The following is an 18976-nucleotide window of genomic DNA, read 5'->3' as shown; positions in this document are numbered from 1 at the left end:
TTGGTGGCACAGTCTCCCTCAGAAGCCAGCTGGGCCTCGGAGCCAAAGGACTGGTCATCCAGAGGTGACTCAGTCATAGGGGCTCAGGATCGGATGTCATGGCTGCAGGTGTGAGGTCCGCATGTGTGTAGGGCCACCATTGAGACCCCCACACCTTGAGAGCAGGAGTCCTCCAGACCCTGCCCCTTCTCCAGCCCGCCACTGACCACTGGCCACTTTCCCTTCAACCACATGCAATCCTGTTCCAGTCTTTCTAGCCTCCAGCCCTTGTCCCATTGTGTCCCCTCTGCCTGGAACTTTCTCACTCTCTACCCCTGCCTGCTGCCTGATAACTCCTACCCAATCTCCAGGTTTTAGCTTAGATGTGGTTTCTAGAAACCTTTCCTCAACTACACTGTGGATCCCTGCCCGGGGCCATCTGCCTCTTCTGGGCATCCCAGCACTGACCACACAACGTCGCCAATGTGTGAGTCAGGTAAGCATCCCCGGTGGACCCTGAGCCATCAGGACAGGAGACTGCCTCGGTCACCTCGGAGTCCCAGTTATAGGTCGCTGGAGGGATCTGAAACGAGGAGCTGAAATTAACACATGGAACTTGCAATATTAAGGAACATAAAGTTTATAGTCTTCTATAAATGTTAAACGTTCATAATACACCTGATAATTTAATTGAGGTAGAACTCATTAAGTCAAAAATAGAAATAAAAGTCTTTTACAAAACTCTCCTGAATAACATGTTTTAGCTCATTTTATATTCAGGGGGTGTCTATCATACGCAGGGTCCTAGAATACACATTGGAAGGTACTTAAACGTACAAGGTCAAAGGAGAAATCAGTAAACAAAGCCCTTTGGTGGGCTGGCTCTCTCTCCTTCTTGTACACACACACACACACACACACACACACACACACACACACACACACACACACACACACACACACACACACGGCTACCTCAGGCAGCAGCAGCTGGGAGTGCTGGTCACCAGGGAGTGTGTGGAGCAGATGATGAAGTACCTTTGTTTGCTCTGACCAAGTGCTGTGCGGAAGCCAAAGCCGGCAGGCTGGTCTGCGTGCTGGTGGACAGGGAGGGAGGAGGCAACACTCCCCGTGAGCTGCTGGGGGAAGAGCGGTGGGCGCGATCGTGAGCTGGAGACACAGATGCCCCGCTCACTTCCCTGTGATATCACATCTCCCTGGGGCCAGGAGCCATTCTTACTGGGGAGGACACCTTCTCGTGTCACTTCCAAAGGGGTAGTGACTTCCAACGTACAGACACAATTCCTAATAGTGGCAACTCCAAATTCATGTCAATATGCTTTTCAAAAACTTGCTTCCCCCCCATTATAGAAGTTTTATGTGCATCTTAAAGATATTCGGAGAGACAGATCAAAATGAAAAATACGTCCGTTTCCCAGAAACGGCAGATGTGTGTGTGTGTTTTCAACAGAATTGAGATTGTAACATTTCACAGGGGTTTTTACTCAGCATTATAAGCTTTCCTCAAAGCACCGTGCTCATAGTAGCCATTGCTAACAGCAACATGATCGGCAGCATCATTGTATGCCCACCTCCTACCACTGTCCTGGGGACACAGCAGGCGTTCAGTAAATATGTGCTGTGTGAATGTTAAATGGCCAATATTTCACAGGTAGATATATCATTATCTACCTGACCATTTCCTGCAGTTGGACCTGTGGGTTGTTTCTAATAGCTAGCTATTATAAATCATACCGTGATAAATAGTGCTATTAGTTGTATCTGTGTCTCAGTGATCAAGCATGTAAAGAATCCCCAAAAGGGGCTATCACCCAGTCAAAGGGTGTGAACATCTTCCAGGCCACTGACTCCTCTACCAACAGGCATGGTTGGTTGGTTGGTTTGTTTAAGCCAATATCTGCATCATTTTAAAAGCTGGAGGTTATGTAAATATTCCTTTATCCCAAACCCAATAGCCAGGCAGCTAGAATTTACATTTTGTTTTGCTAAAGAGAGTGCATTCTCCTTTAGGAATAACATTAAATCTTGACATTTATGCGCAATATGAAATATACACCTTTGAGCAGCCCGAGAGAACTGACTCTGACGTGAACTGTATTTGAATAGCAGTGACTTGTATTGGAAACAAAAGGACAGAAGGTAAGCAGTGGGGGGGGGGAGGAAATTTACAATTTACTTCTTATACACAGAAAAATGAAATCGAGAAACTCAGAGAGATGAAGCTCCCGTATATTAAGTGCATCTTGAGTAAATACAGTGGCAGCAAGCTATACCCTGCCCACAGCTCTGCTTGAACCAAACCCAAAGGTACTGAAGAAATTCTCAGTCTGTGTATACCACCAGATAAATGGGAGAGAGCTAAGAGTTCAAGTGCTTGATCCAATTATCTAATTCTGCAATAATCTAATAAAGGGTAATTAAGTATTGAAAATGCTAGATCATTAAGGACCATTGTGACAATAAGCAGCTTTAAACACTAGCTGCCCCACAGAGAGTGAACGTGACTACCAGAGAAGTGAGGTTTCAGATGGCTTTTACACGAGAGGTTTATAGACTCATGAATGTTTACGGTCTTTAAATTTTGCTCCCGTGTTTATAGGATTCAGATGACATATTCGGGCACGATGGCAGCCAGGTGTGGCTATGGAAATCACGGGGTGCCCGGCAGAGACTGCCCTGTGTTGTGGGTACAGGACTGGGAATCAGGGAGCTGGGCTCCACGGAAGCCAGAGCTCCACCACTGACACGCTTCAGAACCCCGTTCAAGGCACTGCCTCTCCCTGAGTCTCAGATTCCTTTTCCCTTCAGTGAGGACGTCAGATTGGATGGTCTCTGTGCACTTTCCGTTTCGACTAGCAATAAGAGTCAACGGTACTGGGTGTTAATTATGCACCAGGTGTTGTCTCAAAAGCTCTATGGGGACAACTCTTGATACCCTGATCCTGCCCTGGGCGTCAGACTGACTGTGGCTTCAAGTATCGGTTGAAACCTTTCATCAAACTTTTCTGTTTTGTTTGTTTGTTTGTTTGTTTGTTTTTCTCTGCTGGCCACCTCACTGTTGAGATTTTGTAAACTTTGAAATACTAGATGATTTTAACAATTTTAATCAACATATCTGGTCACCCCCCCCAGTATCACACTATGGGGACAGGTGCAGCAGGTTTGTATAGGGGGTGCACGGAGCAAGACCCCTGACTCCCATCCCATGTGTGGAGGTCTGATTGCCCCCTCCAGAAGCTGGGTCACCCTCCCATAAGGCTGTGCAAATGTGTTCACAGTTTGAGGGGCTACAACGACTCCTGTGCCTCTCCCCAGAGAGCTTGTGAGCCCCTGGGGGCAGGTACCACATTTAGATTCAACTCTGCTATCCCTGATGCCTGGCCTGGGTCTGGTAGGTGCTCAAAACAATGTTGAAGGGCACAAATGGAAGGAGAGAGGTGGAGAGAGGACAAGGAAAGGAGGGAGGGATAGCCCCGGACAGAACGAATCGATGCCCTATGCATAAGTGAGTAAATGATTCAGGCCCGCCTGGCACACTGGTGATGAGTGCAACAGTGCCTGGCTCCCTTCCAATGAGCCCAGAATTAAAGTGCCATCCCCAGGTCCCAAGGTGGCTGGAATCCATCTCTGTCAGTCCGGCTACAAAGACAATGCCAGAAACTAGACTGAGCCAGAAACATGCCGGGGAACAAGCCCCCAGGGCCTCACCATCCTGGCCACGTGGCTGCTGGGTTCCCATGACCTCGGTTTGTATCCAGGGCAGAGGAAGGAGACACAGAAACAGCCTCCCAACACCCCGGGCCAGGGTCTCTCTTCGGGGGTCTGCACCGAGCTACGAGGAATGGTGCTCAGTTTCCTGCATAGAGAAGTACATCCTCACATGGGCAAAGACTTTTCTCTGTCAATCTCCCTTTGGGGAAGATGAAATAATTTCACATTATCTCATTTCATGGAAGAGAAAAAAAAAGGCTTCGAAACAAAGACCCATTTTCCCAGAGGTTGTACTGTTCTTGTGAGGCCATACACAGCTAAACCCCTGCTCCCTGAGTCCCCCAGGGTTCCACCCTCCAGACACCATGCTCTGGCTTGGCTCTGATGCTCTCCATCCACCCTTCTAACACAGAAGTCCTCCCCTGCTTCTGGGAGGGCCCTGCTCCACTCTCTGTGCAGGAGGATTCCTCATGGCACCTCGTCCAGGAAGTCTTCTCAGATTACTCATGCTCCCTCCATGCACCCATCCTGGCTGGATCCACGCCTCTTCTGTGGGCTTTAACATAGAATTCACCACCCTGGGTCGTCATAGTCTCCTCGATGTCATTTCCTCTCTCAGGTAATTTATTCTAGAAAATTTATAGAGCACCTCGAAAAGGGGAGACGGAGTCTGGGAACTGGGTCAAATTGTGCAAGGCCACAGAGAAAGCTAGATTAGAAGCCAGGCCACATCGCTCAGCATCAGGGAAATCCAAATAAAAACCTCAATGAGATCCCACCTCACACCAGTCAGAATGGCTAAAATTAACAAGTCAGGAAACGACAGATGTTGGCAGGGATGCGGAGAAAGGGGAACCCTCCTACACTGTTGGTGGGAAAGCAAGCTGGTGCAGCCACTCTGGAAAACAGTATGGAGGTTCCTCAAAAAGTTGAAAATAGAGCTACCCTACGACCCTGCAATTGCACTACTGGGTATTTACCCCAAAGATACAAGTGTAGTGATCTGAAGGGGTACGTGCACCCCAATGTTTATAGCAGCAATGTCCACAATAGCCAAACTATGGAAAGAGCCAAGATGTCCATCCACAGATGAATGGATAAAGAAGATGTGGTATATATATACAATGGAATATTATGCAGCCATCAAAAAAACCCCGAAATCTTGCCATTTGCAAAGATGTGGATGGAACTAGAGGGTATTATGCTAAGCAAAATAAGTCAATCAGAGAAGGACATGTATCATATGACCTCACTGATATGAGGAATTCTTAATCTCAGGAAACAAACAGGGTTGCTGGAGTGGTGGGGGTTGGGAGGGATGGGGTGGCTGGGTGATAGACATTGGGGAGGGTATGTGCTATGGTGAGCGCTGTGACTTGTGTAAGACTGTTGAATCACAGATCGGTACCTCTGAAACAAATAATACTTTACGTCAAAAAAAAAAAAGATAGTAGGAAGGGAAAAATGAAGGGGGGAAATCGGAGGGGGAGAAGAACCCTGAGAGACTATAGACTCTGAGAAACAAACTGAGGGTTCTAGAGGGGAGGGAGGTGGGGGGATGGGTTGGCCTGGTGATGGGTATTAAAGAGGGCACGTATTGAGTGGAACACTGGGTGTTATACGCAAACAATGAATCAGGGAACACTGCCTCAAAGACTAATGATGTGATGTATGGTGATTAACATAATATAATCAAATAAAATGAAAAGATAAATAAATAAATAAATGAAAGAAGCCAGGCAGCAGCATATTTGTTCAGTGACTATTTAGAGAGAGTTGCCACAGGACACCCAAATGCTAAGCTCTTTCCAATAGCCCTCTTCATGGGGGCTCACTTCTACACAGTGTTTGGACTTCTGCCCATCAGGGTCAGGATGGCAGGTGTAACTCAGTAGCCTGCCAGGTACGAGCCCAGCAGCCACCTGTCTTTACAGGCAGATGGACCGCAGTTCTTGGCTGAATGTCCCCAAGAATGTCCCCAAGAAGAATATATCATTTCCATTCTAGCATCTTCCTTCCTTGGTCTGTTCACAGTGTACCCACATGAACAGCTAGGCTGGGCTCCTTTTGAGGACCCAGCCATCAAAGAGGGGCACTGAAGGGCCCAATCTGCCACCAAAGAGAAAATAGCTTAACTCTTTGGAGCCTCAGTTTCCCTGGCTGCAATGTGAGAGTATTACCAGTTCATAGGGCATTACACATGATGCGCTTAGGGCAGGGAGCACAGCTCCTGGCCGGCAGCAGGCACTCCTTGAACGGCACAGATATTATTCTCATTATTGTTACATGTTATCGCCGTGATCTCTGCACCATAGCTTTTGTAACTAAGTTTCCTTTTAGATGATTGTAAGCGACCCCGGCAAGTCCCTTGGGGCTTCGGCAGCTCAGTTTCCTCATCTGTAACATGGGGATTGTTTTACCTGCTCTCCTTTCCCACAGATGCAGTGATGCGCATGAAAACGCCTTTTTTTTTTTTTAAATACGCCTCACAGAATAAAAATACATGTTGTTACTGCCCTGCTTAAAATCTCCGGACGGCTCCCTGTGGATTCTGGGAGAAGATCCAAATTCCCAGGGCACCGTTCATAGAACTTTGAGTGATGAGGCTGTTCTCTGCTTCTCCAGCCTCCTTGAAAGGCAGTCTGCCTGCCCCCTCCCACCCAACCCCCACATTCTCCGTGTGTGGGAAGGAGGGGGGACTTCTCCCAAAATGCATCCATCGCATCAGGCTACACTCCAGTGACTTGCTTATGTGGCTGGAGTCCCTGAGGGCTGGCACTGTCTCGCTCATCCCTGCGTCCCCCGCGCCAGCACTTGCCAGCCCGGACTCGCTCAGTGTCTGGTGCAAGAACTGAGGTGGCATGGCGGGGCGGGGCGGGGGGCAGGGGGTGGGGGTGGGGACTGTCTCTCAGGCAGAGCTGTTTCTGTCCTGTCCAAACTGGCTCTTCCCTAAGGGCTCAGGCCCTTGTGGGGAAACAGGCTGGGGCAACCACCACGTCCTGGACCCACAGAGGACACCATTCTCTAGGCTGGCACTCAGGCAGCCCTGGGAGGCCTGGGAGTGAGCCAGAGGTGGGTGAAAGACCCCCTCAGGCCGGAAACACTGGGATCCTGGTTACAGGCCTGCAGTGGGGAGGGGTGGGGAAGTGAGGGAAGGAAAGAAGGGGGAGGAGAGGAGGGAGGAGGGAAGAGGGATGACTCCGGGACCAAGGCCGCTTCCCTGCTTTTCCCTCTAAAACTGGAGAGGCACCTGGCATAGGGGTTGAGAATGTTCCCCAGAACCAAGGCCTCTCCACCGCCCCCCCACATAATTTTCTTAACTCCTCTGTGCCTCAGTTTCCTCATCTGTAGAAAGGGATGATCAAAGTGAAGTACCCACTGGATAGTAGGACCACGAGATGACTCCTCTGTCATGAGTGCTGGGAGCAGTGCCTGCACCCCGAAGTATCAGCTGCTGGTCTTAACCTCCGTGAACCTCAAGCGTCACCATCCTCAAACACTTGGATCCTTCCCATGCCACCCTGCCTCCATTATCTTTCCGCTCAAATATCACCAATACGTTTCTCTACAAATTTCCTTTTAAGGGAAAACAACACAGAACTGAGCTTTTTAAACAAATCGATCGCCACCGCAACACACGAACACCTCACAGCTCCTCATTCTCAGCAGGAGGAATTCTGCACTCCTTGGTCTGGCCTCCAGTGCACACCATTTTCTGGCCCCAGCTGCCCTTCCTTGGTGTCCTGCTGTCCCTCCGTGTCCTCCTCCCAGCCACACTGACCCTGGCACTTGTTTACGATGCCTCAGTTTCCACATCGCCTGTCCCCACCTCTGCGACCCTGCCTCCCCAGCTCTGTGGGGTCCTGTAATGCGGATCTATGTGGCACTTCCTTCCGTATGCATCTCTGGGCTCCTGGGGTCTGGGAACAGGATTTACTTGTAAATAATAGCAATAGTCATCATAGTAGGAATAACAATAATGACATTTACTATGAGAATGCTAATGGTCGGGGCGCCTGGGTGGCTCAGTCGGTTAAGCATCTGACTTCGGCTCAGGTCATGATCTTGGGGTCCTGGAATCGAGTCCCATATCAGGCACCCTGCTAAGCAGGGAGTCTGCTTCTCCCTTTCCCTTGGCCTGTCTCCCCCTGCTTGTGTACTCTCTCTGAAAGAAAGAAATAAAATCTTAAAAAAAAAGAATGTTAATGGCCAATACCACGTACTCCCTTTTATGGGCCAGAGACCGTGAAAAGGGTCTTCCCGTAGCTGGGGAGCAGCACCATGTTGGCTTACCAGCATGGATCTGGACGTAAACTGCCTGGGTTCAAATCCCAGCTCCCACTTTCTGGCTGGGTGATCCCTGGCCCGTTACATAACAGCTCTGTGTCTCCGTTGTCCCACCTGCAGACAGGGTTGGCAACTGTGTGCACGTAGAGCTGCCAGGAGGGCTCTGAGTTAGCCGCAAATGCTGGGATAGGTGGTTAGACTTCCTGCCTTATCTGCCCGTTGACAAGATCACCAGGGGATCTTACATGCTTTGACCTTTGAGAAGAGCTGCCCCACTTGATGCCGTCAGCTCCAGAAGGGCTGCGCCCCGGTCTGCCTTAGTCCCTGCTGTGCTCAGGTCTCAGACAGCATCAGGCACAGGGGAAGTATGTAAGGAACATTGTTAGCTGCCCTCGGGAGGGAAGATCACAGTCTCCAATTAAATTCCTGTCGTCCTCCTTTCCAGACATAGTCTGTGCTTAGGGCAGGACTCCTGACGAGGTGGGGATGTGGCCCCAAGTGCTGGTCAAGGCTCTGAACTGGAGGCCTGAGCCCTTGTACGTCCTGCCATTCAGTCTGTCCTTCAACAAATATTTCCTGAGAGCAACCTTGAGTAGGGCTCCATGCAAGGTGTGGGATTGTGAAGAAGACCAAGGAAGGCTTCAGCCTCCTGCAAAATGGTGGACAGGATACCTTCCACGTGGCTGGAGAGAGCACTTACCAGGTCTTCGACGCGAACGCTTGAAGTCAGAAGCCGCTAAGGGAGATCTGCGTGAGAGACGATGCCATAGCTGCCCCCGGAAGGCCATGCTGGTCTCTGTGGATGAGGGAAGTCGGATAGAACACATACGTAGAGAGAGTCAGCTGGAACTAAGCCCGCCGCAGAAAGCCAGCGCCCTGGAAGGGCTAGTCTCTCCACAGAGCAGGGTGGGTGGGAAACTCCACTTTAGCACAAGAGATCACTAGGAGGCTGTCTTTCTTAGCCTGAGCTCTAGGTGGGGGGAAAAAATCTCCCTTGGAGAATATGTGACTACAGCCCTATATCCCATGGGAATTTGGGGTTGAACTTATATCATCCAAATGGCCCACAAGCCTCCAATCAGTGAAGGAACAGAAAAAGGTGTCCCAAGCCAGTGAAACTGCGGGTCAGTGATGCTCCTAATATCCCTGACATCCCAGATCAGGGATATTCCCGATTCGCCTGGGCTGTAATATGCCTGATATCCTTGAGCCTTGTAATACCCTTGGGGCTAAGACCGAGTCCCATAGGAGTCCTACAGATAAAGCCCCAGGGGCCAAGATTACAGAGCACTCAAGAGAATAGTATTTCATGAATGAAGACACAAGACATATAATCAGCAGGTTTAAGTTCCCCAAGAATACCAAATAACAGAACTATTGGATAAAGACCATAAAGTAGATTCTTAAAGTAATTAAAATAAGTTCTAACTTATATACAGGACTTACTAGGGGCCAGGTTCTACTCTAAGAGTTTGACATATATTGACTCATTTAACCTCAAAATAATTTTAGGTGGGTAGGTATTACTGTAACTCTCACTTTAAAGATGATAAAACTGAGGGACAGAAAGAGCTCATTGTCTAAATTTGAACCCAAACAGTCTAGCTACAGAGCCTTCACACTGCAAATATATTATATATATAAATGAAAATGGTCATCTTGAAGATTGATCTGAGATGACATAGCGTGTTACTTGGAGAGATCATTAGAAAACATGAAAGTGATTATGAGTCACTGAGGAAAACATGGGACACTCTAACAATGTTACTATGAGTTCCGGAAGGAAAGAAAGGAGAAGCGGGGAGGGTAATATTCAAATATATAATGACAATGTTCCAGAAATGCTGAAATACATAAATCCTCAGAGTCAGGAATCACAAGTTTCAAGTAGGGTAAATAAAAAGAAACATGTCTTGTAGCAGAGGTCCAGAATCCCAAAGACAAACAGAAGATCCTAAAGCAACCAGAAAGAAAGACAGATTCCCTAAAAATATATGGTAATTACACCAACAGCACGCATTTTGATGGAAACCAGAAGACAATGGAATAACTTTTTCATATTGCCAAGAGGAAATAACTGGGGATCTAGAATCCTATGTCTACCTAAATGATCACTCAGTAATGAAAATAAAATAAACACATTTTCAGACAAAGAGTAAGAAGTTTACTGATAAAATGCCCTGCTGATAAAATACAGTAAAGAATGTGTTCCAGGGAGAACTAAATTAAACCACCCCCCAAATATAAGAAGGAATGGTAAGCAAAGAAATTGGTAAAATATAAGATAATGACTAATTTGAGAAGTATAAAAGTACAGAGTAGAAATATGCTTCTGGGCAATATGAAAGATAAAGCCATTTAGGATCTTGTGTACAGGAGGGGGGTAGAGAAATTAGGCTGGGAAATTAACTCTTTAAATAACTGCCACTAAAAGAGTGGAAATGTGCCTAGGGTGAAAGGTGGAATAAGAAAACAATCTATTTTATAGAGAAGTGGAAAAGAGAAAAACAAGAAGCATAGCAAAGGCAGGGCAGACAACAGGCACAAAATAAGATGGTGGAAATAAACATATATATCAGTTATAATAATTACAAATGGACTAAACTCTCCATTAAAAGGACAGGGATCTTCCTAGTGGATTTCCAAAATGTAGCCTCATGCTGTTACCAGAGACATAACTAAGATAGAAGGGCAGAGAAAGGTTGACTTTAAAAGAACAGGAAAAGTTGTACCAAGCAAAAACTAACCAAAACAAACTCGATATCACTATATTAACATTAAACAAAATAGACTCAAAAGCAGAAAGAAGGTCACTACCTCTTTGTAAAACAAAAATTCATAGCATAATAGAAAAATACTAGACTCACACGTACTAAATAATACACCCTCAAAATACACAAAACAAAATTAAGAAAATTAGAAAGAGAAATTGCTAAATCTCCCACCATAGTTGGATGATTAAACTCATCTTCTTCAGAACTCGACAGATTGAGCATACAAAAACGCCAGTCTGGATAAATAAAATTTGAAGAACATAATTAACAAGCTTGATATAATGACATAACTATAGAAGTCTGAAATCAATAATAACTAAATATGTATTATTTTCAAACATACATGGGGCATTTGCAAGAATTGATCATCATCTCGGCAATAGAGCAAGTCCACAGAAGTGAAAAAGACAGGGGGTTGTAATCAGTTTACTGGGTCCCTTGAAAAAACGATGCTATTTTCCTGCCTGGGCCTTGGTTTCTTCAAATGCAGTAGTTGAGCTGATTCATCTGCAGGTCTTAGAGAACTGCTTTATTGTTTTTTTCAACATAATTTTGATCTATCCTTAGTTTCAATACTGCTTAATATCACATGAATCAAGACAAATTCTTCTCTCACATTGTAAAAACCTGTCAAACCCCTTTCATAATATAATGTCAGTTTTCTTTTCTTTCTTATCATTTAAGATGAATGATGCCTCTTTTCTGTTTTGGCTTCACCCTCATCTTCCCAAGTTTGCTGCTGAGACAGATGGCTCATTCATCAAGTGGCGTGCCTTCCTCTGTCTGCTCATGTTTATCTGCTCCTTTGCTTTACGAAAGAAATGGAGCAAATCAATCAACATGCAGCCCCTCATTGTCCACAACCAGGCAGCATCCTCTAACACCCTTCTCCTGTCCCCTCCCATCCCTTCTCCACACTGAGTCCAGAACGGTCTTCCTAAATCCCACAGCCATTCCCCTGCTGGAAGCACCCTGTGGTCATAAGGGGCCCCGAGCTCAAACACCTACAGTAGCCAGTTGAGGGTCCAGGTAGCTCACTGGGTCCTGTCCATGGTAGAGCCTCAACACTGATCCTCTGCTTCTCAGCATCTAGACTAGGAAAACTCTGCTTTGCTGTTCAGGGGTTTTCTTGTTGGTTTATATATGCCCCATCCTGCAAGCTTTAGAATCTGGCTAATATCTGGAGGAGGAAATCAACCAGGTGTTTGAAGACTCCCCCCAACACCCGAGTCTCTAATTTTGTCTCTTTGTCCCCAGGAGAGGGCATCTCTCTGTTCCCAGCAGTGTCATCTACTGGACCCAGGCCTGGACTCACTGCCTGCCCCCAGGTAACAAAAGACCCCAGAGAAAAAGCTACAGTTGGCTCGCCAAGGTTCTCCCCTCCCCAGAACCAGGCTCCTCCAGCTCTCACCACTTCAGCTGCTCCCTGAGGATTTAAATGGATAATTTTTGTATTTTATCCAACATAGACTTTCTCAGTGTTCTTGGTAAGAGTGGTTGTCTCCTGCCAACAAACCATCCTCCCCAGAATCACATCTCACCTTCCAGCCAAAAACTCACTGGCTTCAAAAATCCAGAGGCAAGAGCAACAAGTATGTGGATGAAGAAGTGATGTATCCACACCCACCTTGCTTTATGTGGTCAGGACATTACAGTGACCTCACCAAGAGCCCCTACAAGACTGACTAGATAATTCTATTCTCCCTTCTCAGTTAAGGCGCTTCAAAAATCATGTTCCTGTCTCTTCCTTAATGCCTGAGAAGAACTACACACCTCGGCCGATATTCACGTTTCTAATCAACAAAATCAACATGACTTTGCAATCCTACTGTTCAAGAGAAATCATACCTCTCATCCATAATTCAGTTTGTTATTGTGCATTTTCTTCAAAACCTGCAATTCTTGTTAACAGAAAGAACCATAGTGCCCTTCTCCCAGTCCCTAGTCTGCAGCCTAGATCCCACCATCTCTGTCATTTTAACGGTGCTGCAGACTTGGCTTAGATAGTCCTAGTATAGGGAGGTCCTTGCATCACCAGGGAGATAATTTTGCTGTGTGAATAATGGCTATGAAAGTCAATGTGCCTGGCAGGTCGGCAGGGCCTCAACAATATTAGCTCCTTCTGTAGAGGACTGTTTGTAAAGCTGGTTGCAAGAATTCCTCCCATCTCTATGTGCTCATGCATTTGCAAAATGACTCCCCTACTCCTCCTATCAAGAGAGTGTGGCTCCACACTCCTTGGGCTGGCCTTGTAATGGACTTGGATCCATAGAAAGGGGGCAGAAGTGACATTGTGGGCATTCTGAGCCTGGGCCACAGGGGCCTTCAAGGTCTTGCTCTCTTGGAACACTGCCTTTAGACCAGAAGATGAAGAATGATTGTCCACATGAAGTAGAACTGAACATCCTCAGAACAGACCAGCCAGCTAATGGCTGGCACCAACTGCTAGACATGAGGTCATCTGATGACCCAGCCCCAGTCGAGCTGTCTGATGAGCAGGGCCGCATGAGTGACCCAGGTGAGACCAGCAAAAAACCACCCTGTAGAGCCAATCCAACCTGCTAATCCAGATGAGTGAATACATAAAATGGTGATGGTTTTAAGCCAGTAAGCTTTGGGGTGGTTTATAACCCAACCATAGCTAACTAATACACTTTCTTTCTGTCTATTAAAAGACTGTCCTGATGATGATTTATATTAAGTAGGTGCTTCCTTTGTGCCACGCTCTATATAATTCTTACAACAATTCTATGAGTTAGGGACCATTATTGCTAATGAGGAGGCCATGGACCCAAGATGAGGCACTTTGCCTAGAGCTCCATGGCCAGCAGGGGACAGAGCAGGGGCTGGACCGAGGGTGTGCTGGCCCCAGTGTGGCACCTCACCTCTGCTCTCATGTTTCTCTCTCATCCAGCCATCCTCTCCCCGACTCCCCATCCCCTGACCCCACCTCCCCATAACTTTCCCCTGGGACTCATACAGAATGAGTATTCATTTATGCAATAACATGTCCTCACACATTTTTAAATTAAAAATATTCACTTCTAGAGCAAAGCAGACAAGACCTCTGCTCTTAAGGGTCTAAACGTGTGCCTAGCACACACAGCCACTCTGAGCACATTCACTCACATGGTCCCCCTTGCTGCAGCCTGTGGGGTAAGGAGCATCAGCCCCATCTTACAGATGGGGCCAAGGAAGATAAGGACACTCACTCAAGGTCACTCAGGGATGTAACCCAGCTTGGCCTGACCCCAGACCTAAGCTTTCCCCAATTTACCACTGGACCACCCCCCTTACCTCGCAGCTCCTTGGGTATGGATGTCCCGAATCTTCTCCAAACTAAAGGCCCCATTTCCTTTCTTTGTCCTTCTTAGGTCTTCAGTCCCAAGAACTCTTGTTTGTCAATGTTTATGTTTAAAGAGTGGTTTCCAGCTGAATTGTGCACACATTTATGGGGCACTTGGCATCTGCCAGGCCCTGGGGAAAGGGCTGGCTCTCAAGGAGAATCCCAGTCCCAGCTGCCTAAGAAAAGTGCAGGCAGAGGTGGCAGCTGGCTTGAAATCACGGGGGGGAAGGAATGGGTGACAAATGGAATGAAAAGGCCTTCCTTCGTGCACACGTTGTGCCAGGAAGCAGCAACAATCAATGCTGGACAAATCAATAGTAGCATCTACAGGGCCAATCTGGTTTGCTCAGAGCTAAGACGGACAGCAGTGGTCTGCGAGCGGGCCAAGGGTTTGGGGGTCAGACTACACCCATCACTACATGACATGGCAAGTGACTTGTCTGCTCCAAGTCTAAATGTCAACATCTGTGAAATGGGAAACAATGCTGATTTCTTGGCATCATCACAGAAATTAAGTGTGGCAACATGATCAACAAAACTAAAGGCAACCTATGGAATGGGAGAAGATACTTGCAAATGACATATCTGATAAAGGGTTAGTATCTAAAATCTATAAAGAACTTATAAAACTCAACACTCCAAAAACAAATAATCCAGTTAAAAAATGGGCAGAAGACACGAGTAGACTTTTTCCCAAAGAAGACATCCAGATGGCCAACAGACACGTGAAAAGATGCTCAACATCACTCAGCAAGAGGGAAATGCAAATCAAATCCACAATGAAACATCACCTCAGAATGGCTAAAATGTCAGAATAGCTAAAATCAACAACACAAGAAACAACAGGTATTGGGGAGAATATGGAGAAAGGGCAACCCTCGTGCACTGTTGGTGGGAATGCAAACTGGAGCAGCCACTCTGGGAAACAGTATGGAGGTTCCTCAGAAAGTTAAAAATAGGGCTACCCTATGATCCAGCAATTGCACTGCTAGGTATTTACCCAAAGGATACAAAAATACTAATTTGAAGGGGTACATGCACCACGATGTTTATAGCAGCATTGTCAACAATAGCCAAATTATTAATACTTAGAACTTGGTATATGCCAGGCCTGTTCTAAGCACATTCAGTTCATTGCTCCCACGAGTAGGTAAGAGAGATACTATGCTCATCTCTAATTTATTTGAGGAAATGAAGGCCCAGGGGAATTAAGTAAACTTGTCCACAGCTAGCAAATGGCCGAGACTTGCTCCAGAATCCACTACTTTAATCTCCTGCCTCTATGAAATCATATGACAAGAACACATCGTTGAATGGGAAATACTCCTAAATACCACTATACCCAGTATGATCACAGGTGGTAGAAAGTCTGGCTGAACAAGGATAAATGTCAAAATGTTGAAAGCTAACATCTCAATGGTGGGATTCCATGTACTTTTATTTTTTGTATTTTCCAAATTTACTCAAATAAATAAATATTAATTTTTATAACCAGGAAAAAGATCATTATTTAAAATATGTTTCTTAGGGTGCTGGGATGACTCTGGTGGTTGGCTAAGCATCTGACTCTTGATTTCGGCTCAGGTCATGATCTCAGGGTCATGAGATTGAGCTCTGTGTTAGGATGTGCACTGAGCATTGCGCCTGCTTAAGATTCTCTCTCTCCCTCTCCCTCTGCCCCCCCCAAATAATAAAATAAGATAAGATAAAATAAAATAAAAATAAAAATAAAAATATGTTTCTTAATATCTGCTCTGCCGGGCTTATGTGGGCACCAGGTTTATTTTATTGTATTTATTTTTTTAAAAGATTTTATTTCTTTGAGAGAGAGAAAACGAGAGATCACAGAGGGAGAGGGAGAAGCAGACTCCCTGATGACTGAGCAGGGAACCTGATGCGGGGCTTGATCCCAGGACCCTGAGATCATGACCTGGGCCGAAGGCAGCCACTTAACTGATTGAGACACCCAGGCGCCCCGGCACCAGGTTTCTTTTAAAGGCTATGATATTATCCTGGTTTTTCAGGCAATCTCTGGAAGGCTTCTAGCCTGACCCAGAATAGATGCTCAGTAACGCTTAGCATCTTTCCCCACAGCAGCAGAAGCTATTCTGTGCTCTCCGGCCCCACGAGGCACCCATGGTAGGTTTCTTCTTAAAATGGTCACATCCTTCCTAAAACTGTTCTGAACACAACACAACCTACCAATATCTCAATGATTTTGTTTCTTTACATTCACTCTGAAGATAAGTTTCCCCAGGGGTTCTCATTTTTGGGTCCCCACAGTTAATTTTTTGAATTTTACCAGGGGTGCCCCTTTGGGTTGCGGTCCAAGCACCAGCAGGTGGAACCTGGGATAACACAGAGTTGTGGGGCATCCTTTCCAGACCCTCATAGGGAGTCAGAGTAAAGCGGACCTCCGCCTCTCACCTGTGCTGTGTGGTCTTGGGCAGACATAAACCTCTCTGAGCTTCAGTTCCCGGCTCTGTATAGTTGGTGGATATTGCTGGGAAACTCAAAGAAGAGCACATGCAGGGGAGCACTTTACAAACTGTCAAGTCCCATCCAGAAACTAGAGGTGGGAAATACTTCTGAGGATCTCAGGCATGCAACCACTAAGACACCTACCATTTGTCTGAACATTTGTGGCCCCGCAAATTCACACGTTGAAATCCTAATGCCCAATGTGATGGTATTTGGAGGTGGGAACTCCATGCAGTGCTTGGGTCTTGAGGGTGGAGCCCCATGTTGGGATTTGTACCCTTAGAAAAGGACCAGGCAGAGCTCTCTCACCCCTTCCATGGTGTGCAGACACAGCCAGAAGTCAGCAACCATCCCCCCAGAGCCCAACCATGTTGGCACCCTGATCTCAGACTTTCAGAACGATGAGAAATACACTCCCGCTGTTTATAAGCCCCCAATCCATGGGATTCTGTTACAACAGCCCCAATGGACTGAGACAACTCAGGGGTTGGAAAATGGGCAGGAAACTGAGAACCCGGCATTAATTCCTTTACAAGTCAGGAAAGTACATTTCATTAGGAATCACTTCCCTATATCATATACTCATCTGAAGTTCATTTTATTTCTCAAATGGCAAGTTCCTTTTGAGAGAGAAGGTCAGCACGCTCTAGCTGCCTGGATGTGAGGATGGGTTCTAGGAGGGCGTGGTCAGACCGTCGGGGTCAAAGGCCCCTGTAGCCCCCCACCCCCAGCAGCCCTGGAAGCTGTCCCTTCGGGAGGCCATTCAAGCAGCCCTGGAGCTCCCCTATCCCTCCCGCAGGAACCTCTGACACCTGTGTCCCTAGCCGATGGGACAAAGCCCTGGACAGTAAGTCACAAGCCCCGCGCTGGAGTCACCACATGCCTCTGGCTTCCAGGTCCCTCATCTGTCTCCTGGACAATGACAGTGGACAGCATCTAAGTTCCTGGGTTCTCAGAGTGTCCAGGGCTGCCCCTGTTGTCCCCATAGCCCATGGCAGGGAGTTGGCCTGCTTATATAGCCATCTCTCCCCCAGAGGTCCTTTCTTCCTCTTCTCTGCTCCCTGGCACCTCAGAGGAACTAGGTAAAGGTTTGGGGAATGAGTGAGGGAGTGAACAAATGGGAGTGACAGATGGAGCCAATATCGAGACAGAAAATGTGACCCAGAGCAGCTTGGCACATCCTCCGCTCTGACTGACGAGTAAAAGCCGCAGCCTAGTTAATACCTGGGAGAATCTCCTGGAATCCCCCAGTGGAGGAAGGACCTCTGCCCTCCTAGGGCATGCAGGGGTGGAGGATGAGAGAGGAGCAGGGTGGGTCCACGCCCTTGAAGAGGACATAGCCTGGCAGGGAAACAGACTGGTGACAAGCAGCAGAACAAGGTGGCTGGGGCAAGGCTCATCGGCACAGTGGGTAGCAGAGGCTGGGGAGGCAAGTGCGTGGGGTGGCAGGGTCTGGTCCAATTCATCTACTCCTTATGAAAACCTACTTTACCAGGAGGGAACCTGAGACACCGGCCCAAGGCCCCATGGCTGGTAAATGGTGTGGCTGGAATTCACACCCAGGCACATCTGGCCCCATCACCTGTTCTCAGATTTATAAAACAAATCTTCATAAAAGATGAGTGGCTCCATCACCTGAGCCTGTATGATGAGGTGCTGGGGGCTGAGAATTTTGAAGTCCTTCTGGTGAAGCAGAAGGATTTTCCTGGGTCGTTGGAGCCCCCAGCCCCCACTGCATAAGGGAGCCAAAGCAGAGCGCAGAAGGTTCCCTTAGGAAGCCACGTCCTGATGAGACAGCCTGGCAATGGCAAGACACCCTAATCTTCCTTCCAGTGCCATTTGTGATTCAGCTCATCACGTGGATTCCCCAGGGGCTGAGTCAGCCGCTGGTCCCCAGGTCCTGGCTAAGGCCAAACCCTGAAGATGCATGTTACCTTCCTCCACAACCTCTTCCCCAGCATTCATGCAGACAGAGCTCCGGGGAAGGGAAAACCCCACAGTGCATTCACAGATGTGCTTCATGGCCCTGAGCGCCAAGCATCTGTACACTCAGTGACTCCCAGAGTGGCCCAATGAGCAAAGCGAGCCCCGGAATGTTCCGGAGCAGCCCGCCCAGGGAGGCCCAGTCCAACCTTGCCCAGGTCTCCTGACTCCTTACCAGGCTCTTCCTCTCCATCTCAGTGGCTCTTCTTAATCATGGAGGGAAATTCAGACTTTTGTTGAGTATCTACTAGGTGTCTAGGCTGTGACTGACCTTGGCCAGCTAATCTCCTGTCTGTGTTTTCATGTCCTCTGCTGGTTATTCTGCCTGGTCACATTCTCTGGGCCCCAGGAGGCCGACTCCTAAGGATGGGACCGAGGAGGTTGATTCAAGAAT

At 47.4% G+C, this 18976-nt stretch overlaps 1 protein-coding gene across 1 annotated transcript in view; it reads right to left on the bottom strand.

Moving 5' to 3' along the window:
- The window catches only part of LOC113924622 (janus kinase and microtubule-interacting protein 1), a 251395-nt gene that overhangs the window by 29050 nt on the left and 203369 nt on the right, over positions 1–18976 (bottom strand). The window contains exon 10 of the mRNA XM_027598633.2: positions 8699–8794. Within this exon, the coding sequence (XP_027454434.2) occupies positions 8735–8794 (60 nt within the window). The 3' untranslated portion in view covers positions 8699–8734. The remainder of the gene's footprint in view (positions 1–8698; positions 8795–18976) is intronic.

Source organism: Zalophus californianus, chromosome 2 (assembly GCF_009762305.2).
Source record: "Zalophus californianus isolate mZalCal1 chromosome 2, mZalCal1.pri.v2, whole genome shotgun sequence".
NCBI classification, from domain to species: domain Eukaryota; kingdom Metazoa; phylum Chordata; class Mammalia; order Carnivora; family Otariidae; genus Zalophus; species Zalophus californianus.
Note: the sequence above shows the minus strand (reverse complement) of the source record. Positions and strands in the feature narration are given on the sequence as shown.